The sequence below is a fragment of the Amia ocellicauda genome, chromosome 5 (genome assembly GCF_036373705.1).
Source record: "Amia ocellicauda isolate fAmiCal2 chromosome 5, fAmiCal2.hap1, whole genome shotgun sequence".
NCBI classification, from domain to species: domain Eukaryota; kingdom Metazoa; phylum Chordata; class Actinopteri; order Amiiformes; family Amiidae; genus Amia; species Amia ocellicauda.
The window spans coordinates 25,268,464-25,295,543 of NC_089854.1; the positions used below are offsets into that span (position 1 = coordinate 25,268,464).

Genomic DNA, 27,080 nt, shown 5'->3' on the forward strand with positions numbered 1-27,080 from the left:
AAAATGTAAAGCTCACACTTGTTCTGAAACATTGACCCATATTCTGATGAATAATTAAATGCAAGATATCTTCAATTATACTCAACCAAAATGCTAGGGGCTGGGGAGCCTTTTATTAAGGAGCCATTTTCTGGAAAGGTAATTTATTTGTACTTTTCCTAGGAATTTGAAGGTGGCATGTTTGGAGAACATGATTAATCTCACTCTAAACTTCAGTGGCAGACACTTCAATTCTGAAAACATGAAGGCACAGTTAAATGCAATTGAGAGCTTAAAAATGATTCTTCAAATCAATCAATCAATAAATATTGTCCCCAAGGGGCAATTGGTGTGCAGCAGTTCAAAAACAGACACACTAAATATATAACAAACGCACCCTGAAATAGATATAAATATATAAAATCTGATATGCACTGATCATCCTTAAAAATAAATAAATATATGATTAATTATCATCACCATCACCATCAAATTAAAAGTGAGGAGTGTGGAGGGGTACTCTTAAATGGAGTTAGTTAATAAAAGAGCCTTGTTTTCAAGCAGTCTTAAGTCTGGGTACCCTGCATCTCCTCCCAGATGGCAATAGCTCAAACTCAAAGGTCAGTGTGTTGAAGGGGTCCCCCAGGACTGACCATGCTTTGCAGACCACAAGACTCTCATATAATGCAGAAAGAGACTTCTGAGGCACCCCCACAATCTTGGAGCCTACACTTACCACCCTTTGCAATTTTGCCTTCCCCTTCACCTTCAGGTTGGCAAACCAGCAGATGATAAAAAAGGATTCAATTAAAGACCTGTAAAACAATGTCATCACTGCCTTTTCTACGTTAAATTAATTTAGTTCAGTCTCTGCTGCACTTTAGAGTGAATGGTATTCATGTTTTCCTCCCATTGCAAATCAATTATTGTACCTAAATATCGGTAGGTGGACATGATTTCAACCAGTTTACTGTCAATAATGGTCTAAATAGTACTGGGTGTCTGTTTCCTGAAACTAATAATCATGTCCTTGGTTTTATTAACCGTGATATCTAGAAAGAGGCTTTGCACCACTCCACGAAATAACCTAGGACGACCCCATACTCTAACTCATCCCCCTGTAGCAGACTGAGGACCGCAGGGTCGTCTGCATACTTTATAATGTACTTGTTGGCATGGTGGCTCCTACAACCGTCTCTATATAGAATATACTGTAAGGGGTAGATGATACAGCCATGGGAAGATCCTGTGGAGGAGAGCCGTTCCTCAGAGAGGACCCCATTAACCCTGACTCTCTGTGCCCTGTCATAGCAGTGGTACCCCTCAACACCCCTATTCCCTCTTAAACTGCAAAGGATCCACCATACTAGCAGTCTTGTTGACAATGATGGTGTGGTGGTCCCAAAGTCAGACATGCAAGAATAAGGGCAGCAAGGCTTCAAAACCGGAACATTTATTATCTTCCCAAAGATCCAGAACAAAACCAGTGTAGTCACGGCAACACACTACATAATCACAAACAGACAGGTGTTAATCTCTACCAGGCTCTCCCTTACTAAGGCCATTGAACCAGCTTTTATACCTTTGGCCACTTAGACCCACCCTCTAGATCCAACCATTAAAAAATAGGAGTAACAATAAAAAAACCTATCATAAAACCCCAAAACACATGTTACCAAAAATAAGTTTCAAAATAAACTTATAACAAAAAGTGATATTCAATTCAAACCCAAAATCCAAAACCATAAGCAAAAGGAACAACACTGCAAACTGACCCCCTCCCCATGTCAATAGTAAGGTGACTCATGTTTATAAAATCCCCTGTCACCTCTCTTCTACTTTCCCAAGATGGCTGCTCCACAGCCCCACCCCAGGTAAGCCTTTGTTTGGAAGGTCTGTTCTTTCCCAAACACCTTAACAAAGGGATGGGCCTACTCCATCACAGATGGCCTTAACCACCTTCACAAGACACTTCATCAATAGTGAGGTGAGAGCCACTGGCCTGAAATCATTTATGTCTTTAGGGGCCTTTTTCCTAAGTCAGTGAACTTTCTACAAATCCAGGGAAGACTGAAAAACATAATGGATTATACTACATAAGTGACTGGCACATGACCTTTGCCTCAACATGCTTCTTATTTTCTAATTTGGCCTTCTTTTATTTCTCGTTTCACCTCCGAACTGGCTACTTGCTTCTCTATAGTGTCTCCCTTATAAAGAGCATGCTCTTTCTTGCTTAGAGACATTTTCAGGGTGGTTTCCCAGAGCTATTATTAGGGTGTATCTTTATGTTACACCTGAGCAATGCCTCCTCATAGAACTGAATATAACAACCAACTACAGCTCATCAACACTGGGACAGGTTTTTTATGCAAGTCCCAGTCTGTACATTTAAATGATCTCTGCAGATATTTAATGGTCTCGTCTGGGCACATCTGTACAAACCGGTTTTAGCCTTCTCCCTCCTTATAATTGATTTGTGCACTGGTAGGAGAACAGGATCATGGTCCGCTGAGCCCTAATGAATATTAATGAGTTTAATTTGATCAGTGCTGTTGCACAATCGACAGAGCGAGGTGCGGAATTGCAACCAGGAGTTATTTTGAAGTAAAGTATGTGTATAATTGAATCACAGCTGTCTCTTTTATAACGTAAGATCAGCGGGTAGATCATGCGTTTTTGTTATTAATACATTGCTTACATTATCATATCAAGCAAAAGTTTATTGAACTCCTTCATTAACAAGGCAAACTGCGATCCTGTAAAGCTTCCTTATCAACCTACTGCTCAAGAGAACATCACTTGTCGGACTACATTGGCTTCTGCAAGTGAAAAGTTATATGGAATTTCATTTTATTGGCAGTTACCATACATATCAAATATGAAAATAATTACTAATACGTTTCTCCTCTTATTTCAATTATATCTCCACTGAGCTTCCTACTGTTTACGTCACGGCGCGGCAAAGGGTGAAAGTAGTCGCTGTGCTGCGCGCCGCTGCGCAGTCCGGACACTGGAAACAACACCACAAAAAGCAGTAGGTAATTTTGAACGATTTGTTTAAACTATCATCGATTTATGTTGTGGTAACTTTACAGTTTACGTATTTTTGCTCAACGAGTGTTTGTTATAAATCGTACACCCTTTTTAAATTACTTAATTTAATTCACGAGTTTCCTTGATTAATATGTGTCTGGGAGCCATTTTGTGGTGGTGCAGCTCGCAAATGTGACAACTGTATTTGTGTTTTTAAATTTGAAATATGGCAGAAGTATGAGCTCTCATAGTTTTTCTGTAGCTCGGGGTCCCTCTCACCTGAGTTTTCTGTGAAATAAGGGCAGAGTGAGAAACAAGCCGCAGCTCCGGTCAGCGGCCATGAAGACACTCACGCCAGTGTCAAATTCACTTGAGTTCGCCGTATTCAATCTTGGAAAAACATGTATTTTATAAATACGGACAAAACCAAAATGTATATTTTTTTTTACTAAAGACTTAATTTCTAATATTTTCTTGTTCTCCTTCGGGGTTTTTGTCCTCCCGCCAGTAGTACAGACACGTCCCTTGTGTCGGTCATGTTTCTGGTGGAGCCGTTTTTATTTTTCCCGCCAGGCGAATATCGGGCGCTGCCCTTGTTTAAGGGTATTTTCCTACTATTAATTGGTTGATTTTAAAAATAACCTGCCTATCAGTTTTAAAGTAGAGGTTTTCACCAAAATGGGGTTGTCGGCGCTTAGATAAACCATGCAGTAGAAATACGAAAAATTGCCTGTATTACCTTTACTCCATGTGTATTTGTCGGTATTACATTGATGGTTGTTACTTGCCTACTGTCTCCGGCTCTTTTCCTATAAGCGTGAAAATGAGAGCTGCGCATGTCCGTTTCGAGTCTGTTCACACTGAGTCCAGCGCACAGCCCAGCAGCCGCTCAGTGCACGGGATTGTTTTTAAAAAATACAGTAGTATTAGATCCCAAACTTAAACTCAGACTTGTTTTCGGAAATACCAACCCATTTCTTGTAAACTTGCTTTGTACTTGTTCATCGGCCAGTCGTAGACATACAGCCCCGGCCCCTTGACCTGCACAATCAGATGGCTGGAGCCCATCCCCACAGTACTGCTGCTGGGTATCATTACATGTACTCTGAATTCAAACAAGTTGAGAATTTATACACTGCGGTTGTATTTAACAAACGAATTTATGCCCAATACAATAATAATCGCAAGCATATTAATAACGATCTGATAAAAAAAATAAGTGTATACATGTACACACACAAATTTGTTGGTTTCCCTACACAAAAAGAGTGCACCATTTCCTCTGAAATAACTTGAAACTAGCAAAAGTAATTGGCATTCACCATTGTTTATTCCATATTTAATAGAAAAGACTGCTTTTGATTTTGTTTTTCAGCATTGTAAATAATGAAACAATAGAAAATGTCTTGGACAAAAATTATGGGACCCTCAACCTAATATTTTGTTGCACAACCTTTAGAGGCTGCACTGCAATCAGATGTTTTCTGTAGCTCTCAATGAGACTTCTGCACCTGTTAACAGGCCCACTCTTCCTGAGCAAACTGCTCCAGCTGTCACAGGAACACCAGGCTGCTTGGCGATGGTCTTGTAGCCTTTACCTTTACCATGTATGTCTATATTCTTTCTGATCTCCTCAGACAACTCTCTCCTTTGCTTTCTCTGGTCCATGTTCAGTGTGGTGCACACAATGATACCAAACCGCACAATTACTACTTTCCTCCATTTAAATATGCTGAAGTACTCGTGACAAGATTGGAGACATGATACTAATTAAAGAAACTAATTTGTTTGCAATATCACTATAATCCTTTTTTTTTTCTTTTTCTAAGGGGTACCAACAAATGTGTCCAGGCCATTTTAGAATATCTTTGTAGAATGAGCAATAATTACTCTTTTCACAGCTTATTTGCTTTATTGTATGACATACCAAAGGCATGCAAGTATACATGATGCAATAGTTTTAATTTCATCAATTTTCAGGAGGAATTAAGCATTATTTCAATGAGCTGTAAGGGTACCAACAACTTTGAGCATGTCTGTATGTGTGTGTGTATTATATATATATAAATAATTATACATAATGTTTTTTTTTGGGTATCAGGGTTGAACTATAACAGTACCAAAGCACAGTAAAACTGAGACAGTGACCTTGTTTACACACACGTGGAAAACCTTGCAGTTCTTCAAACTACATTTACCCTTTTTTTTTGTATACAGGTTACAAAATTGAAGGATTGTAGTGAGCAGACTCCTATTCTTACACATTTAGAGGACTTCAGGCAAGGAATGACACTGGACTGAAAACAAAGATGACCAGTGGAAAAATTCTTACTGTTACAGCTATGTGTCCGCTACTTCCAGTACGAAATGAAAAGGAGTTCTCCAATTTATTGTGGAGCTTCACTGTCTTGTGGTAGAGTGGAGACTCAGGTAATGATTACACTGTCTTTCATTAAGACATGGACTGATGCTGTAGCCAATGGAGTCTCGCATGGTGAAAAAGGTTTCCTAATCATGCTATCTGCATGGCCTATAAAATTAAACAGGTGGTTCCTAATGAATGGAACCCCCCTGTGAGAAGTGCCATGGGCTATTCAAGAACATTGACTTCCAACCTGCTTACACGGAAAGTGACAAAACACTAGGCTGGCGTTCTCGTAACTGTGCAGAAACTGAATCTCTCAGCTGCCTCCTGAGTGGAGAAGAGGGGGTATGGAAACAGTTTCATATCTATGTGAAGAACTCGCATCGGGAACAGGTAGCTATTAACAGGGCAGAGCTTGTAAACTAAGTGAAGAAGAAAGCCCAGTTGCTCAGTTCACAAGGGCTTAAACTCAAACCAGATTAAATAAAATCAAAGTGCCTTTCAAACTAAGTAATTCAGGCAGATATTTCTGTAAAAAAAAAAAAATACTGACACCAAAAATATTAGATATTTTTGATTTTACATAAAACTGACATTCCTGTTAGGACCCAGTATGAATTTGTTAATTAGTCACTTTTGTTTTGAGCTATTTCACTGTGAATATGTTGAAATTGGGTTGTTGTGATGAGAGGCCCAGGCACAATGAAGATGTGACAATTGATGATCCATTTATTTAAATAAAATCAAAGCAAAAAATATTAAAAACAAAAAAATCATAAGCTAGTCTCTATAAACTCTATAAGAGAACTTCAACAATTCATATCACTGGGCAGAGTACTGGCATAACCTTTTCTCTCAAATCCCCACTTCAAGTGAGTCCCACTCCCTTTTTATACTGAGAATCGTGTTTGGACTAGTCCATATTGCTCTTCCAATTACAATATATGCATATTAAAAAGTTTTAACCACTTAGTACACTATTAGAGTATGGCATTAATCATGGTAAGCAAATTCAAAATACATCATTTTCTCTAGTGGAGATCAATACATCTAGCATCTCCCCAGCCCCCCCGTTTTATTCACCTTATGTTGATAAGGGCAGCTGTAAGGTCTGAACCTGCAGGTCAAATAAACAGCAGTTCAGGTAAGCAACAAGGGGAAAAAACAGGAGAATGACATGTTTAAAGCAAAGGTATACTGTAATTACAACTCTAGTTTCATGAATGGCCTTTACATTACCATGCATTTTAGTCCGTAAGTATCTGTTTTTGGAATGGGTTCATGAGAGTTCAGAAATGTCCATTTTTTTTAGTGATTCATTGTCTCAACACACATAGATTATGCATAATGCATTACATGAAAGAGGAATAATACCATACAATACAATAATACTTTGTCCACCCAAGGTGGAAAATTGTCTTTGGTCTTACTCGATGAAAAACACAACAAAATATAATCCATCCACATACAGATTAATAAATACAATATACGATATGATGATTCCTGAGTCACTGAGCAACTGATGTCGACTGTCTCATCGGGATCATCCTGATTTTTCTATCACTATAGACAGTGGTGGGGAGGGGGGGAGCTAGGCTGTAAATTAACCACTGGAAAATTCTAAAATATATGAATAACATTTTACTGTATTTTTCTATTGTTTTTTAAGTCAGGGGCATACTGTAGTATTGTTTCTGATGAACTGACTGAATGTTAATTTAGTAATATTTACATTTGTATGTACAGTTTTTATGAGTGAAAAAATACTATTGCTGTATTATGTATTTCAGTTAGCCTTCTCTTTATGTAGGTAACCTAAATTTGTTTACTTCTAGTTTTTCCTGTTTTACATGCTAAATCCATACTATTGTGGGCCCTTTTAGCATGGAGAACATATAGTACTGAGAACAAATATATACAAAACAATTCCCACAGTTGCTGCAATTCTTATGTTTCAATATAAATCTGCTTTAATATAAACATTAGCTGTAAGAATTACATTAAATTATTTTTGTATTATCTCATAAAGCCAGAGTCATTGACATTTTCAATTACAAAATCTTTCAATGATCACTGAACTGCAATAGAAATTAGACTTAAAGAAAACTTAAAGCTCACACTTTTCTGAAACATTGACTCATAACCTGATGCAGATATTTTGCATTTAATTAAATTGGACTCAACCCAAATGCTAGGGGCTGGGGAGCCTTTTATTTTTTATTAAGGAGTCGTTTTCTAGAAAGATCATTTGTTTTCAGTTTGCCTAGGGATTTGAAGGTGGCATGTTTGGAGAACCACTATGCTTAATCTCACTCTGAACTTCAATGGCAGACACTTGAACTCTGAAAACATGAAGGCACAGTTCATATTAAATCATTACATTGCATATCATGCAAAAAACAGGAGTCAAATGTGATTGTAGGTGTCTAAACATTTTGACTGATGTTAAATTAGTAATAATCCCACTCCACAGTATATATGTGGACTCCCAGAAGGGAGAGGACCAAAGGATCCCTATCACTAAACTCCAGGCTATTTACAGGCAGAAACAGCTGATCTGTGGGAGGAGATCTGATGCACAGGCAGTCAAATTTCAGTCAAATGGAGCTACAATTCATTGTTCCACCCACCCTGAATATAATACCTCTGCCAGACATATCTTGTTTGTTGTTTTAAGTGCTCTCAGTAAGAAAATTACTTCAATAATTAAAAACTTTAAATTGTGACATGCACCTTTAAATTCTGAATACCTGGAAATACTAGTTTCCAAATGACTCCTGTTAAACAATGCATATTTTCAAGATGGTCTCCATTTTACAATCACGAAAGAAATGTTACAGATGCCTGTGTGAACTGATGGTGAAGGATTTTGTCTTTGTCTGCGTTCCCTTTGAATTAAGTTGAATTGGTAAGGTATTCAGTAAAGGTCTATTACTAGTAAAGGGTAGGCTTTGGAAAAGCCCATCTTTTAACGTTAGATCCTCTCCATGTTTTTAATGGCATATCAAAACTAATTTTTTACACATGCAGTTCCAAATGTATGTAACCGTTAACATTTTTTAAGATAGTTTTATTGCAATCTTTGTCCTCCTCCACTATTTTCAGTAGCTTTGTTTTACATTTGTATGTACTTTCTGACTGCATCTTGTCCTTTTTAATTTTTTATTTCCTTGTATATCCTTGTTTTAATCTGTTTTTTTTTAATTATGCAGCACTATGTGCTTGATAAGTGCTATATACATAAAGTTATTATCATTATTATAACACTTATATGTGTAGATTTTAGGTAGGCCTACGTAGGCATTATTTATACAACTTTTCTTAAGCCAATAACATGGACAAAGTACACTCCCTCATCACACAGTATGAGTCAATGTCAGTCACATGAGAACTTCTATCTTTTTCCAAGTCTTTCACAGAACCTTGTAACTTTATTACATTAGATTGTGGGTGGAGCTCAAATGTTACCAACGTCATGTTTTCTCCATTTCATGAACATGTTTCTGTACACGAAGCTGCTCAGGGCGTCTGGCTACAAACAACCCGGAAGCTACTTGCCCTGCCCTGCCTTCATAGCGCAGTGAGTCTGCGCAGTGAGTCTGCGCAGTGGCGCCTCGTCTCATAGTCTGAGTCTGGGTGTGAGCAGCGGCCGTGTGTCCCAGGAGCGGTTAGAGACATTTCTGTAAAGAGCAGAGCCTGTGCTGTAAGACGAGGGACTTAGACAGAAAGCAGTAAGTACATTTAAACGATGTGTTCATATTTATTTCATACAAGCTTGTGTATTTATTTGTCGCTGGAAATCCGATCCAGAAACCTTATCAAATCGATACATTATTCTGTAACTTTACAGTTAACGCATTTTTGCTTGCCAAGTGTACACCTTTTTTTAATTACTGTATTCCAGTAATACATTAGTTCTCTCGCTTAATTTGTTTTGAGTTTCGATTTGGGGGCCATTTTGTGGTGGCGCAGTTAGCAAACGTGACAACTGGCCATTTTTGTGTTTTTAAATTTGAAATAAAGCAGATCAACGGCACATTAACCATGTTGATTTATAAATATTTTCTGCAGATTACTTATCCTTGATCCTTAAATACGGATTTAACTTTTATAACACATTCGCCTTTCAACATCCGGGACTCGCCAGCTTGTGTCGCTTGGGCGTTGAAGGCGGAAGTGATTATTTATTTATTTATTTATTTATTTACTTACTGTAAAACAAAGACACCTTCAATTTACACCAGCAATAAAATAATAAATGTCGAGTACTTTGTTTAAATGTGACGTTTTAAAATAATGTATTCACACTCTATATTGAAATAGATTCGTCTTTAGTGAAACTTCCGGGTTAACCCCGCATTTTGGAAAGTCTATGCTCGTCTCTAAAGGGTAAAACACGTCAGGATCAGATCAGGAAACTGTCTGTTCAGACCTCGATCTGCTTGTGATTCAGACAGTGATCTGCGTTATTACCGGATGCCGCAGACATTAAAGATGAAGTGTAGTGTTAATGCCGCATCAGCGCCTTCATTGGTGCCAGTAGAGGCCCTGGCGGCAGCGCTTCTCACTCGGTGCCCAGCAGAGTCGCTCGTCGGCGCCCGTGTGAGACGCGCATGAACGGCGGCTCTTCTGGCTGCACCGGTGAGAGGAATGAAAGGAAACCTGATGAGGTGTAACCCTCTCGTTAACTCTTTAATCCTCTGTGCCGCGTCACTTACCAGAGATGTGGTGGCCAGATTTATGGTAAGTCTGGTTTACACAATAAGGAAATGCACTGTTTTGACCCAGACAGCTCTGGTTTGTATTTATGTGCATTCGGGACATGTTGCCCGTTGAGGGTTGCTTACAAACCTTCAGATTTGTACATGCAGAGGAAAAACAAGGCATTGTCTTAACATGTAGCCTGTAGTTTAAATGGTATATAGACCTTTTGAAAAACGTCCTTTATGAACATGTTTGTTGACACAGGTGCACTTCCTGTTTTGTTTCCCTTTCAGGATTTTCGGCCCGTCAGAAAAACTGGTGCAATTCCAGGACTGATCTACACAAAAACACTATCCACTCGAAAGTGTAGGTAGATTAAATCGACTTTTCCTGGTGTTAAGAAAGATGCTTCTGTCAGAATCGAGTTCCCACAATGTTGGTTCCTCTGGGGGGAAGTGGTGAGTATTTACAAAGAGTTTATCACTTTATTCCTTCATCTAATGTAGAATGTGTTGTCCACTGTAATCTTTCGATGGTAATCCTGCATTAATAGCTTTTGAAGTGAATGTGTTTTTTGCCACAATATCTTGCAAGTATTGCCCCACCCAGGCACACAGATGTGAAATGCAACTGAAAATCCAGTTTTGAACTAGCCACATCTAATTCTCTTCCTCCTCAGTTTAAAACCGATTTGATGTGCAGACCCTTCTCCTTTAATAGTTTGTTGGCACCACATTGTACTCATACTTTTTCTAAAGTGCAGGGTCTCTCTCCCTTCTCAATGTTTTATGTGAAACGTAAGGGAAGAGGGAGCAATGTATTCGGCAAACAAAACCGCAACTCCGGTGTCAACAGCATTGAAGACCCTTTCAAGCCACTGGAAGTTTCCAAGTCTCCTGTAAAGAATCTGCAAGATGTACACGCGCTTCGGACTGGAGAGATCACTACGATATTTTAACATCAAACGCGGAAACAGTGAAGCTCTTGATCTGCTACTCTGGACATGATGTACGAAGGATCTGACACTTATTTCCTTGTCTTGTGAATGTTCGTGTGACATGAACTTCTCGTGAGTTTGCCGACCACTGGAAGCGGGTGTTGTATTGTGCTGTTTTTATGAACTGAACAAATGATCTTGCTCTGTTTTTTCAAAAATGGAGATGGAATCCCCCTCCCACTGAAGCTCGTCCCTAACAGAGCGACGTCAAGCAGGAGACGAGACCTCGTCTGCGGCTGAGTTTGTCCTCCTTTTCCTGGTAATGCCTTCGCATTGATCCAAGCAGCGCTGAAACACTGTTGTGTGTGTGTTACTTGAGGTGCAGAAAACACTATGGAGAGAAATGCGACTCGTTTATGAGCTCAGATACATTGTTAATGGATGGTTGTTAGCAGGGATTCAGGACCTGCTGTCGGACTGACGGCAAGAAGACAGAACTGGACGGTAAAAGCGCGTTTGTCAATGTAACTACTGGAAGGAGTGCAGTTAGCAACACCACATCAGACAAAGTGAACTATTGCAACATTGCCGACAGAGAACTGAATGCTGCTGGAAAAGCAGGATTGCTCCTCTGTATGGGTAGTGTTCACTAGTCCTAGTGAGTCTTCTGACAGAGTTTAAGGGTAGCTGCTGTGTGGAAACTAAACTGTTCAGGTGATTGTCAGGTACTGGATTTTGGGTGATGCTTCTGTGCAGGTATTTACTTATGAATGGCATATTTATTTTAAATGTATTTATGCATTGTTTTTTGCATGTGTAAAAGTAATTTGTATAGTTATTTAAAAGTTAAAATGGTAACAATTTTAATCTTTCAGGTCAAAAAATAACAGGAATGGCAACATTAATCACTATGAAATAAAGGATTGTGTTGAGGACTTCTGCAGTCTTACAATCTGTGAGTATTTTTCTATTTGAACTCAGATTTATTTAACTGTTTTGGATTAATATTACTTTGTTAATGCACAGTCTCAGCACTGCCTACTTTAAAAAAGTGAATTGTACTTGTACATGGCTATAGGCCTAATCATAAGCATAAATAATCCTGCCACATAAAAAATGAAAAAGATGTGTAGGAAATTGGTAAATTATTTTTATTTTTTTAATCTATTTAAATTATTTTAGTTTTGATTTCACCGAATGTGGAGAAATATCACAATTATCTTCTAGTTCACAATTGGTCTTCTATTGCATCTCAAACCTATGAAAACAGAAACATAGAAAATAAAGTTTGCAATGATCTAAACAAATGTTGACATAATTAAGCTACTTTTATACGAGTGTGTAGCCATCGAATTGTAGAGGCTGCTGTCTCATTCAGCATGATTTACTCATTGTGATCTGTGTTCACAGCCAGCGAATACCTGGAGAAACTCCTTAAATTGGTGGAGAAGCACAGACATAAGAAAGTACCTGTAGGTGGCCCAAGGGGGTCCGATCTGACAATTGGTGGACTTGAAGACACAGTGCTATGTGGGAGAAAAGAGATGATTGAGGCCTGGGAGGAGCTGTACCTCCCTGAGAGCGAGAAGATGGTTGTTATTGGAAATATTGAGAACTTCCCCAGCTTAGCTGAGGGGCTGCAGTTGATCATTGTTGTCGACAGCAAGGGCAATGTCTACGCTTATGAAAACGAGGTGTTACATCATGTGTCTACCAGTGTGAAGGACTTCTTCAAATCGAGAGGCTTGTATCCTCCAATCAGAAGCTACAGAAAGGGAGAATCCATTGAGCCAATGGTAAGGCAGGTGCCATATCTTGTCCATGTGTAAATCACTACTTCAGGTTTAAAAAAAAAAAAAAAAAAAAAAACGCCAGGCTTAAAAGCCAGAATGTATCTTAAAAAATATATGTATATCATGTGACGTAATTATGTATCAGGTTGGCTTTCATATATATTTTAACCTTTAGCTGAATTAGTTGAGCAATTCCTCACTTCTCCATCTATCAGCGGCTTGTACAAATGGCTGCCCATGTCAGCTTGGTGAGAGGTGCATTCAGTGATGGATGAAGTGAGCAAACATCTACCAGTGAGGGAGTTTGGGAAAGGAGGAGCCAGAGCTCAAATAAGGATGACAATAACTACATAAACACAAGGGATTGTTATTATTTTCAGAATTAGTCCATTGCAGTCCAGTTCATGGCTTTAATTGAATTTGTTGTTCTGAAAGGATTGTGTGTTTTATGAAGATAAACTTGAGTTTGAACTGTGCATGCTTGATTTGAGCTACTTTCCAAAATACTTTGTTTGGTTGCTTGAAACTACTGGGTATTTTTCCATTAACAAATTGTGTTCTCCTCAAAGACGGAAGAGGAATACCTGGAATTCCAGAAGGATCCGGAGATTCAGGAAATCCAGAGACGTACCCGGGAATTCATAGAGAGTAAACAGAAAGACTTTGAGGAAATGCTTGCCTACTTTGAGAGATGAAACGCCTGCCTCACTACTTCAGTATAAGTAGCAGATAATATGAAGCATAGGTGTGTGGGCTGGCCTGAGTCCAGATGAGCAGTGATATACTATGTAATATGGAGGGAGGGCGTGGAATTACAATTTAATTTCATATATATTGTAATGCTGCACTGGGCGAGCCGCACAACCCTGAACTACCCTGCACTTCCCCGGACTCCGACGGAGGGGAGGACCACCGGAACAGCTGAGCCGCAAGATTGTTGAGAGGAAGAGATTTCTACAAGATACAGGATTTCTTGATGACTTTGCTTATGGAAACTGACTATGGCTTTGCCTTACTGATGTATATATAAATATATATAGTGTGTGTGTGTGTGTGTGTGTATATATATATATATATATATATATATATATATATATATATATATATATATATATATATATATATATACACACACGTTCTGAATGAACATGAATATCGGAAAACTAAATATATATTTTTAAGAAATGACCCAGTTGTTTGTGTCTTTTTCTTGCATACATTCAGGACCTTTCTGTTACTCAGTAAACTGTTACAAAAGCACAGTCAGATCAAACAAAAGCACAGTCAGATCAAACATAACTTAAAAAGTTGAAATGTCTTCATTCCACCGAACAAGCAAAAAAAAAAAAAAAAATCGCAATAAGCAGCAGGGTATGGGGGTCGGCCGGGTAGGGTTGGCCGTGCATGGAGCCGGAGCGGAGCTGCACAGTTTTTGTTAGTTATGCTCTGGAGCTGAGGTCATGGAACTTCTCCACTCTTTCCCCCTTTCATTAAACTCACCCAGATATTAAGTCCAGTTTAAATTAACAAAATATATAACTAAATGGGTATTGTTGGGGGTCACTCCAGCTATTAGTACATAATACATTCTTTTTTATTAATTGTAATATGACACCTTCACATTTTCACACCTCTCACTTTCTAAAAGTAATTCTATAATCTCAGGGCATCTCCCATAAACCACTTGCAAAAGAAGTCAATTTTAACTAAAGATTTATATATTTCAAAATTATTTTATTCCAACCAAATTCTTTATCTGCCTAAATTAACCATTTTATAGTCGTATGTTATCAGTGGGACTAAGGGGCCGAGCCCTGATACCATTATTCCTCCTCCAAACTTTACAGTTGGTCTATGCATTCGTTCAGGTAGCGTTCTCCTGGCATCCGACAAACCCAGATTCCTCCGTCGGACTGCCAGATGGTGAAGCACGATTCATCACTCCAGAGATCGCATTTCCACTGCTCCCAGGTGAAATGGTGCCGAGCTTTACACCACTCCAGCCGACGCCTGGCATTGCGCATGGAGATCTTAGGCTTGTACGGCTGCTCGGCCATGGAAACCAATTTCATGAAGCTCTTGACAAACAGTTATTCTGCTGACGTTGCTTCCAGAGGCAGTTTGGCACTCGGAAGTGATTGTTTGCAACCAACAAAAGACTATTTTTATGCGCTACATACTTCAGCACTCAACAGTCTCTTTCTGTGAGCTTGTGTGGCCGACCACTTCGCAGCTGAGCTGTTGTTGCTGCTAGACGTTTCCTCTTAACAATAACAGCACTTGTAGCTCACCAGGGCAGCTCTAGCAGGGCAGACATTTGACAAACTGACTTGTTGGAAAGGTGGCATCCAATGAAAGTGCCATGTTGAAAGTCATTGAGCTCTCAGTAAAGTTCATTCTACTGCCAATGCTTGTCTAAGGAGAATGCTGTGTGGCTTGATTTTACAGTGGCTCTCAAAAGTATTCACCCCCTTGGACTTTTCCACGTCATTGTGTTACAACATGAAATCAGAATGGATTAATCAGGAGTTTTTGCCACTGATCAACACCGAAAATGTGCATAATGTCAAAGTGAAAAATATGATCTGCATTGTTTTCTAAATTAATTACAAATACAAAATAGAAAATAATTGAATTCATAAGTAATCACCCCTTCAGTCAATACTTGGTAGAGGCACCTTTGGCAGCAATTACAGCCATGAGTCTACGTGTATAAACCTCTACAAGCTTTGCACATCTGGACACGGCAATGTTTGCCCATTCTTCTTTGCACAATTGCTCCATCAAGTTGGATGGGGTCCTTTGGCGAAAAGCAATTTTCAACTCTTTCCACATATTCTCAACTGGATTGAGGTCTAGGCTTTGACTGGGCCACTCCAGGACATTTACCTTTTTTATTTTTGCCACTCCAGTGTGGCTTTGGCTGTATGTTTGGGGTCATTGCCCTGCTGGAAGATTAATCTTCAGACTTCAGCAGGTTTTCTTCCAGGATTTCTGTGTAATTGCTGCATCAATTTTCACAATGCTTCACAGTAGGGATGTTCTCAGGATGACGTGCAGTGTTAGGCTGGCACCAAATGTAGCGCTTAGCGTTGAGGCCAGACCATCAGACCATAGAATCTTCCTCTACTGGGTCTCAGAGTCTCCCACATGACAAATACACTAATTAGGAGGGGTGTCCACATACTGTTGCTCATGTAGTGTACAAAAGCCGGACAGTCTGGTAAAATACTGGCCGGCATGCAACCCTATTGCCACAGACATCTTTACAATTTTCTACTTTTTCATGTTTGAATGGTTGTTATTAATATGTTGCTTTTGTTAAACAGTTATTTACATAAAAGAAGTAAAAAAAGAAACGTTATAAATAATGATTGCATCCTAGTCTGCAGTTTTTTGTGGCTCCGGAGCTGGAGCTGGGGCTGCTGGAGCCACGCCGGAGCACTGCCAACCCTACCACCAGGGCCAGGGTTCAACCACTGCTTTACATGAAAACACTTCCCCAAGTACAACTGCAGGGAGACTTGAATGTTTGTTTCACAATTTTAGATTAAAATATGACACAATTTCACAACATGCCTTGATTTTTGTAATGCCAGCTAGGATGTTTAATCATGGATTCTCAATGTTGCGCAAAATGAATCCACCCACCTCCAGCACCGCCAGTCCCTTCACACCCAGGTCCAGTGTACACATATGAACTGATGATTATCTATAGCACCCCTGGGTTATCATATTTCAGACACTGTATGACAGTTATAGTAGGCTACATCTGCAATATTTTGTATTTTTGGAAGGGGAATGTAGAATTGACTATCTAGTACTGTATTCAAACTTTCAGTTTCGTTTGCTGTTTTTAAAAGGCGGTGCTAAAGTACCAGGAACTTCTGTTTTTGTAAGAAGCGTCATTTTATTTTCTGGGTGAAACCGAGGATGTTCGTATAATATAGGAAAGTGAATTAATGTGCCATGAAGGAGCTTGTGCATTGCTAAAAATAAGGTAGGTGTTTGTTAACTTTTTTAGGTTCTTGAAAAACATAATTGAATTAAGGAACCGTGTGCTGTCTGCATAGTGTAGCAGGAGTTATTTAAAAATTGTACAAGTCTTTATGAAGTTTGTTGAATTTGCGCATAATTAACAGTAGTCGCACTAACCCTTTCAAGCGCACATTAAATACAATTAATATAATAATACATTGAAGTAGAAACCCTTACGTATTCTTACTTCCTGGTACTTTTGTTCACATGAACTACGCGTAGGACTGGTTTAGTGAGTTAGTGACTAACGTGTGTAATGTTTGTCACAGTTAACATTCAAGTCAAGTGCAAATTGCTTCATAAGATGATAACATGACAGGTTTCAATGACGGTCAAAAGTCAAGCATTTAGCACGAAGCGTATGATTGCATTTCTGTCCTTACTTCACTGGCGCCACCCTGTTATCAATTGGGTTATATAAAGCATCTTAAAGAGGTTCGTGAATAAGCCAGCAAGTACGCAAATTCCATATAACTTTTAATACTACAATAGAAACACACCAGATCAAACCCAGTTAGGAAATCATCTGTGCTTGAGAACATACAGAAAGATGACAGATACTACATACTTTCTGCCATCTAATTAAACACGAGTACATTTTTGAAATACGATTGCAAAGTATTTAAATATCCGTTCCTGCTCAGCATGTGTTCATACTGGGAAGCCTGGTTTGTGTGAAGTTGAGCTCCATCATGGAGCCGCTGCTCGCACATTTCTGGTAAAGGGCCTGCTGTTTTCATTGCGGGGAAACGATGCAATGCTTTAATTATGAAATATTGCCTTACTTTTGTGTGAAGTCCAGACAAGAGCACAGCACAGGCCGCACAAATCCTCTCCGTCCATCAGCCGCCATTGCTTTTCATTTTAATGGGACACTCCCGAATAAATACATGCATTTAATGTTGCTAAAATCACCAGGACAATCCAGCGTTTTTCCTCACAACTAGGCATTGCAAAGTTGATACAGTTTTTTTGATAATGTTTGTAACTGATCTGTATACTGCAAGAGCAGAAACTAATATGTTATGTCAGACTTAGCTAACTTTTACTACCAGTATACTACTACTACAACTACTATGAGACTTTACAGTAAATACTTTCATGCTTCTCGTACCAGTTGTAATAACTGATTTCTGCGTGTAGGTCGACTAACGTAAAGCAAGTTGTTTTAACTACTTCCACATGATATAATGTTAACACTTTTCTGTATTTGGATTCAGTAAGCAATAACTTTACTTAATGGAATTGTTACATGACAAAATCATAATGATATGCTAATCATTATTACTGTTATTACTAGTATTGATGTGTTTTTTCATCATACTCTTGTCACAATAATATAAACTGATTACACAAATACCAGAACAGTCACATAAATTTACAGCACAATCTGAACATTTCATTCAAGAACCAAACAATGTCAAATCCCAAATTGTTTAGATATCCTAATACTATACTATACTTTTACTATATATTGAAATCCAAAAAGATAAGACAAATATAATAATAGTATTTATAGTTTTGCAAGCATTGTAGCTATGAAGTCTGATGTATGATTGCACATAACAAAGGCTGTAGCACTAGCAACACTTTCTCCCAGTCTTTTTCAGAGCTACAATACACCATATTTGCTGTTCCTGTTTTGCTTGGCATTTTATTATTGAAAACGAAGTGTGTTTTTCTCTGCAGGATGCAATAAATGTGTTTTGCTTCATATGGAGCTTCTCAACATTAGACATGGACAGTGTGAGTACCACTGCTTTTGTATGAAACAATGAATTCTTTATTACCAGGAAGTTGTATTTGCACCAGTGCTTCATTATTAGTACATTCTTTTCTTATGTATGTAGTCTGTGCATTTCCAGCACGAAAATTGGTGCTTACAAATAACATACACATATTTTCCATTAATATGTTCAGGAAAAATAATCCAACAGTGGAAATATGGGATATCAATATTTTAAAAATCATCAAATCGATGGCTTTTGATTTGATTGAATTATATGAAATGTGTGGATCATGTTGATTGAATACATACATTGTTTAAACTTCAAATCAAGCAAAAGGCAATGGTATAAATCTTTAAAGAGAGGGAGAAAACAAAACAAAACAAAACAAAATGATGAATTCAGGTCAGCCCTGCCGCGCAGTTACTCTGGAATAGTCTGGTTGCATTTCCACTGCAGGGTTTGAGCCACTGAGTGACACATCTCACATCGCCTGAAATAAACATGGTAACCAGTTTTAAAATCATCACACATTCTTTTGTGAGCCTCGTCCCGTCTGAATGCCTGTGAAGGTCCACATGAAAGCTAAACCCTAGATTTCCTTACCATTTTGTGCCTTTACTAATTTATCCTCCAACATGTAGCAAAGTGTTGTGTATGACTTAAATGTCTTTAAATGTAAATATGAAATGTACTGGTGCAGGGTAGTATGTTGTGAAGCCGAACTTTCCGTTTGGTTTTTTACTTGCCACTTTAAAATCATTGGTGACTTTGACATACCTGCTGAAAAAAGTATTACCTGATAGAGGTAACAGCAGCATTAGACAAAACTGACATAGACAAGAAAACATCCCAATATGTCAAATTAGAAAGACAAGAGGTAAATGAAACAGATTCTGAATGAAAGAACATGGTTTTATTGTGGACTAATTTAAAGACTCTTCGCCCTCTTGAAAAACCCATATATTTTATATCATGTTTTTATTTTTTCTGAAATAGAATCACCATGCAGCTGATGTCACCCCCCATGTGAGGTAATTACTGCATTCTTCACATTTCAGTGACACTGGAAATGGCCACCAAGACCAATTATCATTATTATTATTATTGTTTTAAATCTATGAATTAAAGGCTTGAATTGTTATAGAATGTAAACCTTCTAAACTTGTCTCATTGTTCAACACATGGGCATTCCAGGACACACTGTTGAAGACTTATGTCTGCCAATGTATGTTTAGAATAATACATTTTGATTCCTTAATTAATTAAAATCTACAATTTAGTTTGGGCATTTCTTTCTTTGTCTCTAAGTAAGAGTTTTACACATACACCCCTATCAAAATCTGAGGCAGCTCAAACATTCATCTTAAACTGATGTGATTTGGTGGTTGTTTCAGATCAAACATACAGAGGAGAAAGAAACTTAATCACAAGGATAAAGAACTAATCAAGAAAAAACTGGTGAAGAGTGGAACTGTTTTTATCATCGAATTCTTTAAGCAGTGGAAAGCATTTAAGGAAAAAAAACCAAATGTGACAAACGCATATTTCGTTGAGGTAAAACTAGTCTTCCTGTCCATTAACAAAAAATGTTGCTTGTTGTTCTGTCTGTGGGAGAGCAAACAGTTTAAACACAGTCTATCATTTGAAAGCAGAGAGAAACATTTACATTTATAGCAGATTATTAAAGATAACTTGCATGAGGAGATGCAAGATTGTTTTTTAACAAAAGAGGGTCTTTCATATATTTACTTTTATTGAACTGCTGATTGTGCAGTCCTGCCTCAGGAAACATATGCATAATAAAAGAATGATCATGAAGTTGTTGATTACACTATAATGACAGAAGTGCCACGCCCTTCAAACAAAGGTTTGTGACAGTTCCTAGTCATGAACAAAAAATAATAAAACCAAAATTGGCGTCTGTACACCACATATTACCTGCCATCCCAGAAACTATGCTCACCCTCGTAAAAGTGTACACCACACTAATCAGATGCAGAATATGTTAACGAGGATTCTGGGCCCATTCTTGCATAATCTAGTCATGTGATGCCCTTAAAAGTATGCATACGCCAGCAAATATATATATATATATATATATTTTTTTATTAATGCTTACTCAACTTGCATGTCCTCCTTGGAGCAGGTCCTTCATTGCATATTCTTTCTGGGTTACATTCATGAGAGGCAAGATAAAAAGAAGCCAATTGAACCACGGGAGTTCTTCTCCTCTGATGGAATATATGAGAGGTTTCAGAAGCTATTCCCTCAGGCTTTCGAGCAGTACCGCACTCATTGGCCAACCCGGACACCCTTTTCCATTCTCCTGGATTTGGTGAGTGCCTGAAAACACATCCAACCTCCACAACAACACAAACTTTTAAAAGTATTCATTGATGTCTTGAAAACTACAATGAACTGCATTGCTACTGAGAGGGTCTAAATTATTGTCAGGAGCCACTTTCTACTGCCAATAAATGAAGATGTCATAGGATACAGGTTTGTAATTGGCAATGTACGGGTAGGACACAATTTGTGTCACAAACTCACAATAGCAGTGTTTCGGTTCAACTGCATTTACCTTTTTTTTTGGAAAACAGGTTACAAAATGGAAGGGCTGTAGTAACCACACTGCTATCCTGAAGCATTTAGAGGACATCAGGAAAGGAATGGTGGTGGACAAAAACAAAGATGACCAGTGTGAAAATAATTACTGTTTAGTGGCAAGTGTTATCAGTGTCTGCTACTTCCAGGAAGACATGAAAAGGAGTTCTCCAATTTATTATGGAGCTTCGCTGTCTTGTAGTGGTAGAGTGGAGACTCAGGTAATGATTACGCTGTCTTGCATTAAGACCTGGAATGATGCTGTAGCCCATGCGGTCTGGCATGGTAAAAGTGGAAATATCATTAGGCTTCCCAACGGTGTGATCTGTATGGCCTATAAAATGAAATTACCACGTGGTTCCTACTTGGAGGAATCGCCCTGTGTGAAGTGCCATAGGATATTCCAGAACATTGACTTCATACCTGTGTACACGGAAAGTGACAAAACGCAAGACTGGCATTATGGGAACTGTGCCGAAAATGAGTCTCTGAGCAACCTCCTGAATGGAGAGGAGAGGGTCAGGAATGAAACGGTTGCATACCGTCATTATGAAGAACAGGACAGTCACTCACTTCAGGAACAGGTACCTCTTGACAGAGCAGAGATTGTAAACCAAGCGAAGAAGAAAGCAGCCCAGTTGCTCAATTCACGAGGGTTTAAAATCAAAGATGATGAAATAGAATCAAAGTTCTTCCATCCAAACTAAGTATTTTTTCAGAAAAGTATCTGCCTGAATTACTGACACATAAAATGTTTGATCATTTTGAATTTACACAAAACAGTGACATTCCTGTTTATGACCAGGTAACAATGTCCAATAGAGTGCCTTTACCAAAGACTTCAGAGCTGTTTTTAGAGAGACATACGTGTCAGAGAAACATATTTGACTAAAAGCCATGGTGTAACTATACAGTACATTGTGACATTTTTGCTATGTTTGTATGTGGAAACCAAAAAAAATACTTTACTTGGGACTTTGAAACTAAATAGTAAAACTTTATACAAAGAAGCATTATAATCTTGTCATTGTTTTTTTTTCCTTGCATAGGAAATAAGGTGTTGGAAGTTTTTATTTTTATTTTGTGTGATATAGTGCATTTCCATGTCAAGTCTACAGAAATGAATACATTGACAAAGAATTTCAGTGTGTATCAGTGTGAGTGGTCTTGAAAAAAGTTTAACTAGTTAAAATCAATATGGGAGTTTTTATCTAATTCATATGTTTTTCAATTCTAGAATAAAATAAAGCACATCAGGGTATTAGTTAAATGCACATTATTATTATTATTATTATTATTATTATTATTATTATTATTATTATTATTTAGTTTAGCTGATGCCTATGTCAAGTCCAAGTCAAGAGGTGTGTGGTATAATCCTATGGCCTGTTATTGCTCCTTCAGCCTGCAGTTCTGTATATGCATTGCTGTGCTACTTCATACTTCAACAGAAGATCAGAGTACGAGCACATTTTCAGTTTACTGTAGTTTGTACCTTGCATTTTTTCAAGGCACAAAAGTTAAATTCGTACAATTTCTGTTAAACTTTTGAAAAGAGCATTAAAAATGTGCAAGTTAAAGATTATTTATATTCATATATTAAGTAATTGGTGCATCTGTAACAGTCCTGGGTTGTACTGGTGGATATAGGTTTATTTATATCTATAGTAACTAGCCTGGTTTTTTACATGTACCATAGTGAAATAAACATCATGGTATACATTTTCTGAATGTATATTTTGTATATTTAATGTTTAATTAAATCAATTTGAAATGTGATATTGGTTTTTGTTTGTGTTTTGTCTCCAAACTTTATGTTGCCATTTCTCTCAATTACATAGACAAATATTTATTTAACAGTACCATACACAGGACTGAACAATATGTGGTGGAAATGGGGATCTTTCAGAGTACTGGAATACTGCAAGATGTCTAGGGATTACAGCCTAGAAATCAAAAACACGTTTACAACTTTAATTTCTTTAACTGACATAGCAGTGGCAAATATAATTACAGTTCGTGATATGTAGTACAATAAATAGAAGCACATATCCATTCAATAAAGCATTACATATACTGTATAAAACTAAGTATTGGTTTAGCTACTGGTGCCAATTGAATCAAGTGGTGTATATATATATATATATATATATATTTGATTTGTATAACATTGCATTAGTCGACAATAGCTGTACATATACTTTCTTCTGATTCAAGCCAGGACTACAAATCCCGAAAGCTCCCTCGTTTCCAACCAATGGCTGACGAGAGCGGCGCGGCGCGGATGCTGATTGGTCGCTAAACCCGGAAACGAGTTCATTCTGTTGAAAATGGAGGACAGAGGAGAGGGCGCCGCGTTCAAAAAAGTAAATGTTTACGTTTGTATATTTAGAAGAACATATATTTTATACACCTGTAAAATAGCACGATTATAAAACAGCTCATACATTAATCAGTATTAAAGTACCGAATGGAATAGGTTTTATAACTTGAATGAAACCTTTGAAATGGGGCAATAGCCTAATGTACGTGTATTGAATGCCTTTATAAAAATATAAAACGACCGTTTAAATGAATACTTTTCAGGAAACTGTCAGCAAGCTGCTTTCAATGTCCTTCAAAGATGAGAAGACCAGAGGTAAGTCTTGGAGATGTATTATTACTTTAATAAATATCCATTTATTTTGGCGATCTGTGTTCAAAGGTCTCTTGTTTTTATTTTGTATTTTTTCTTTGTGGTATGGATGAAGAGCCTATGCAGGTTTAAAATGAACTCGGTGTTAATTCTGCAAAGTGCTGCCTCGATAATGCTGAGGTCACTGACGCAGTTCTTCACTGGACTGCATTGCTCGGTGTGTCAAAAATCAGCAAATAGTAATTATAACATGTTTGTGGTCACTGTCAATAGTGGGCGCTGATGCTGTTATCCTGATGGCCGAGATGCTGAAGGTCTTCGTTCAAGGTGAGAGCAGGACTTAATGTCTTAACCCACACACACAACCACGTTAGGGCTGCTATGAGGATGAGGTTTTCTGAAATGCAGTCTAATAAGCTGGTTCATATATAAAATGATTCTGAGCAGCTTATTGGTTGGATACGATTTAATAAAGTATTCAGTTAGAAATAAAACAGTAGAAGCACTTCCACCTGTGCAAGATGCATGCTGATTTGCATGGGCTTTGTTACCACAAATGATCTGTTCTAAAATAAGTGGAAGTCAAATGAGTGGTAATTGATTGTAGCAAAACATAACTGTTATTCCATGTTTAAGTAATGCTGATTGTGATCTATTGATAAAACGTACAGATCTAGGGGCTGTTTGGCATTGAGTTTGCTGTGGTTTTGTGTATTTCCAGGAGAGGCCGCCACTGCCACGTAGTATGAGAAGCAGTAATTTGCCGATTTGAGTCGGTCTCTGGGAAGATTAAACAAACTCTGAAACATCGTTTTTTCTTTCATCCAGGAGACATTATACTATATAAAGTGATTTATTTACATCCCTGTTCTGTGAGTTCATGTGAGCATGAGACTGCATACTGTGTTCAAAACGAGCATATTGAAGGGTGCTGTATCAGCCCAGTGGTATGATAGGGATCCCTGAACAGAAGGAGTAGGAAAGGTCAATATTGTGAAAGACTGAGATGTGGTCTATTCAGAATTTTCATTCATTCAGTTATTACTTCTGGCCTAACCTGCCAATGCACAATTTATTTGGGGTTATTAAACTTATAAAAGTGCCTGCTTTTTATTATAATATTTTGTATTTATGTTCATGGTCAATAAATGAGTATCCCTAAAATCTGTATGCTTCATCGTAGTATAAAAGTAAAAGATAAGACAATGCAATCATTAATCACAATGATTTGTATGACAATCGTTACACAAAATTGCATGATTGGCACACCTACTGTTATATATAGAGATCACGTGGCAGCAGTGTTTTTCTCTCTGATTCACAGCTGCATGTCTGAATGCATTCAATGGGGTGCAGTGCCGTGTGGGTGTGTCAGTGAGGTGGAGGGGGTGCACTTTGTACCCGCTCATCCCTGCATCAGCCGTTGCAGTTTGTATTAACTTTGCAGTTCATCGGGCTTGCAGCTCCCTCTAGGTAGTGGAAGTGTAGCACAGCTCAGGGGCAGGTACTTGACAGTAGTTCCTACAGTGGCCAGTACAAACGAGGGAACCTGCTCTGTGTTACAGAGGCTGCAGTGCGATCGGTGAAACAGGCAGAAACTGAAGGCTGTGACAACATTGACGTCGAACACTTTAAAAAGGTGCTGCCACAGCTGGTATGTGGGGAAAGAGCCCTGGGTTCTGTACAACTATGACACGTTTTTTGTTTGTCACATCTATATAAGATTAAATAGTTTCCTGCCCCACTCCTCAGCTAAAAAGAAGACTCAGACAATGTCACCCTTTCAGACAAAGTTAACATTTACGCCTGATAGAAGTGGTGTACACACAGAAACTGAAAGGGATATGGGTATGATATTTTCTAACACGCTTCCAAGGAAATTGTTTGGGTACTGAAGAACAAACAGACATCTAAAATGTATCCTTCTCCTCAGCTGCAAAATTAAAAGCCAAGTACAAAATAAGTCTGAACACTTTTTTTCTTGTTTGTCCTGAAGATTTATTGAAAATGTGTTTATTGGGTTTTTAGGGGCTTTAGACTTGCTTCATGAGTCACGGTACAAATAAGATAAAGTGGTACTGTGTTTTACGTTGAGTACTTAAGAAGTTGTTTATTCTGATGATTTTATGTCTGTTCTTCACCTGTCAAATGGAGAAGTTATTCTTCACTTCTAAAAAGCTGTTCACTCCTCACAACCTCACGCACCTGTCTGTCTTCTGCTTCCCGTCACAGCTTTTAGACTTCTAGTGTTTACACTGCTGGGCCACCGGAGGGCGCTGGTGTTCTGCTCCTGGAGGGAGAGGGATGTCCTGCAATGACAGCCTCAGTCACATTTCCATGGACAAACCTATTAGTTGCTCCATTAAAAGCAATTCATCACAAACATGAATATAGCAGTGTATTAATCCAACAGTCCGTAAAGGATAGAAATAAATGTTTATGAATTTCACATTGAAGTTGTAAAAACCTTAGGAAACAAAAACCAAAGCAGTTTTCTCCTGTAAATAGTCTAACTAAGATAGTCATGTATATATACATTTGTCAGTGTATTGTTTGGTTAAATATGATTCTGCATTTTCTTTGATAAAGTGAGGCCTTTTTTTGTTGTTTTAACGTATTTCAACACGCCAGCCTCCTCGGGCTCTGTTTGTAGTAAAAGTGCAGTGGACAGCAGGTGGTCCTGTTAGCAGGCGCTTGAACTGTAGAGCGACTCGCGCCTGTGAATTTGCTGTTTCAGTGGCGGGAAACACAGTTGGAGACGGAGCACCACATGTATTAAATACACATTTTACGAATCTCAAAAGGACCATTGTGTTTATTTGAAGAACTCTCACGAAAACCCTGAATATCACCTGGGATAACGTGCCTTTGTGTAATTTGTTCCGGTCCTCCAGGGCTGGGTAGGGTTACTATAGTAGTGGGGGTGCCAGAAGATGCATAACATAGCAGGTCTAATTCAGACTTTGGGGGGGAGAGAGAGAGAGAGAAAAGCTACATATCTTTACATTTGTAAGGTCAGCCCTGGGGGGCTCTGGTCCCATACAATCCATAGATGAACATTTGGGATCTGCTGTGAACAAAAAAGAGTTGAACAACAGCCAGCTGTATGTCATGTTTCTGCTGGTTTCACAGAGATTTGCACACTAAGTTCAGTAAGCTCGGGTTCTGGTGCTACAGCAACACCTCCACACACCTGAGATCGCTGTCCGGTCAATGACAGCTGCCTCCGTACAGTGCCCTGCTCGAGCATCCACAACCC

The 27,080-nt window shown here is 38.3% G+C and overlaps 3 protein-coding genes across 4 annotated transcripts; all 3 read left to right on the forward strand.

Annotated features, from left to right (window-relative positions):
* Window positions 1-8,963: 8,963 nt before the first annotated feature.
* Window positions 8,964-14,002, forward strand: LOC136749905 (uncharacterized). Its single transcript, XM_066704545.1, has 5 exons — window positions 8,964-9,111; window positions 10,378-10,542; window positions 11,897-11,976; window positions 12,432-12,817; window positions 13,384-14,002. The coding sequence occupies exons 2-5, from the start codon at window positions 10,490-10,492 to the stop codon at window positions 13,507-13,509; spliced, it is 645 nt and encodes a 214-aa protein (XP_066560642.1). The 5' UTR covers window positions 8,964-9,111; window positions 10,378-10,489; the 3' UTR covers window positions 13,510-14,002.
* A 2,506-nt stretch (window positions 14,003-16,508) lies between these two features.
* Window positions 16,509-22,965, forward strand: LOC136749906 (uncharacterized). Its single transcript, XM_066704546.1, has 6 exons — window positions 16,509-16,814; window positions 18,542-18,598; window positions 19,579-19,613; window positions 19,977-20,136; window positions 20,729-20,917; window positions 21,183-22,965. Exons 2-6 carry the CDS (start codon window positions 18,590-18,592, stop codon window positions 21,891-21,893), a joined length of 1,104 nt encoding a protein of 367 aa, XP_066560643.1. The 5' UTR covers window positions 16,509-16,814; window positions 18,542-18,589; the 3' UTR covers window positions 21,894-22,965.
* Window positions 22,966-23,460: 495 nt separating this feature from the next.
* On the forward strand, window positions 23,461-26,624 carry LOC136749907 (centromere protein X). 2 transcript variants are annotated; one of them, XM_066704547.1, is made up of 5 exons: window positions 23,464-23,552; window positions 23,773-23,824; window positions 24,095-24,148; window positions 25,387-25,475; window positions 26,054-26,624. In XM_066704547.1, exons 1-5 carry the CDS (start codon window positions 23,517-23,519, stop codon window positions 26,066-26,068), a joined length of 246 nt encoding a protein of 81 aa, XP_066560644.1. In that variant the 5' UTR covers window positions 23,464-23,516; the 3' UTR covers window positions 26,069-26,624. The 2 variants fall into 2 exon arrangements, with proteins under 2 accessions (XP_066560645.1, XP_066560644.1); XM_066704548.1 differs by lacking the exon at window positions 25,387-25,475 and having other exon boundaries at window positions 23,461-23,552.
* The last annotated feature ends 456 nt before the right edge of the window (window positions 26,625-27,080 follow it).

Bases quoted from the DNA above. Each gene is read 5' to 3' on its own strand.
- LOC136749905 (XM_066704545.1), top strand. From the start codon at position 10,490: ATGCTTCTGTCAGAATCGAGTTCCCACAATGTTGGTTCCTCTGGGGGG. The intron at 11,977-12,431 runs GTGAGTATTTTT...CTGTGTTCACAG, and splicing joins CTTCTGCAGTCTTACAATCT to CCAGCGAATACCTGGAGAAA. The intron at 12,818-13,383 runs GTAAGGCAGGTG...TTCTCCTCAAAG, and splicing joins GAGAATCCATTGAGCCAATG to ACGGAAGAGGAATACCTGGA.
- LOC136749906 (XM_066704546.1), top strand. The intron at 19,614-19,976 runs GTAATTACTGCA...TGGTTGTTTCAG, and splicing joins GATGTCACCCCCCATGTGAG to ATCAAACATACAGAGGAGAA. The intron at 20,137-20,728 runs GTAAAACTAGTC...TCCTTGGAGCAG, and splicing joins CAAACGCATATTTCGTTGAG to GTCCTTCATTGCATATTCTT.
- LOC136749907 (XM_066704547.1), top strand. From the start codon at position 23,517: ATGGAGGACAGAGGAGAGGGCGCCGCGTTCAAAAAA. The intron at 23,553-23,772 runs GTAAATGTTTAC...AATACTTTTCAG, and splicing joins AGGGCGCCGCGTTCAAAAAA to GAAACTGTCAGCAAGCTGCT. The intron at 23,825-24,094 runs GTAAGTCTTGGA...CACTGTCAATAG, and splicing joins CAAAGATGAGAAGACCAGAG to TGGGCGCTGATGCTGTTATC.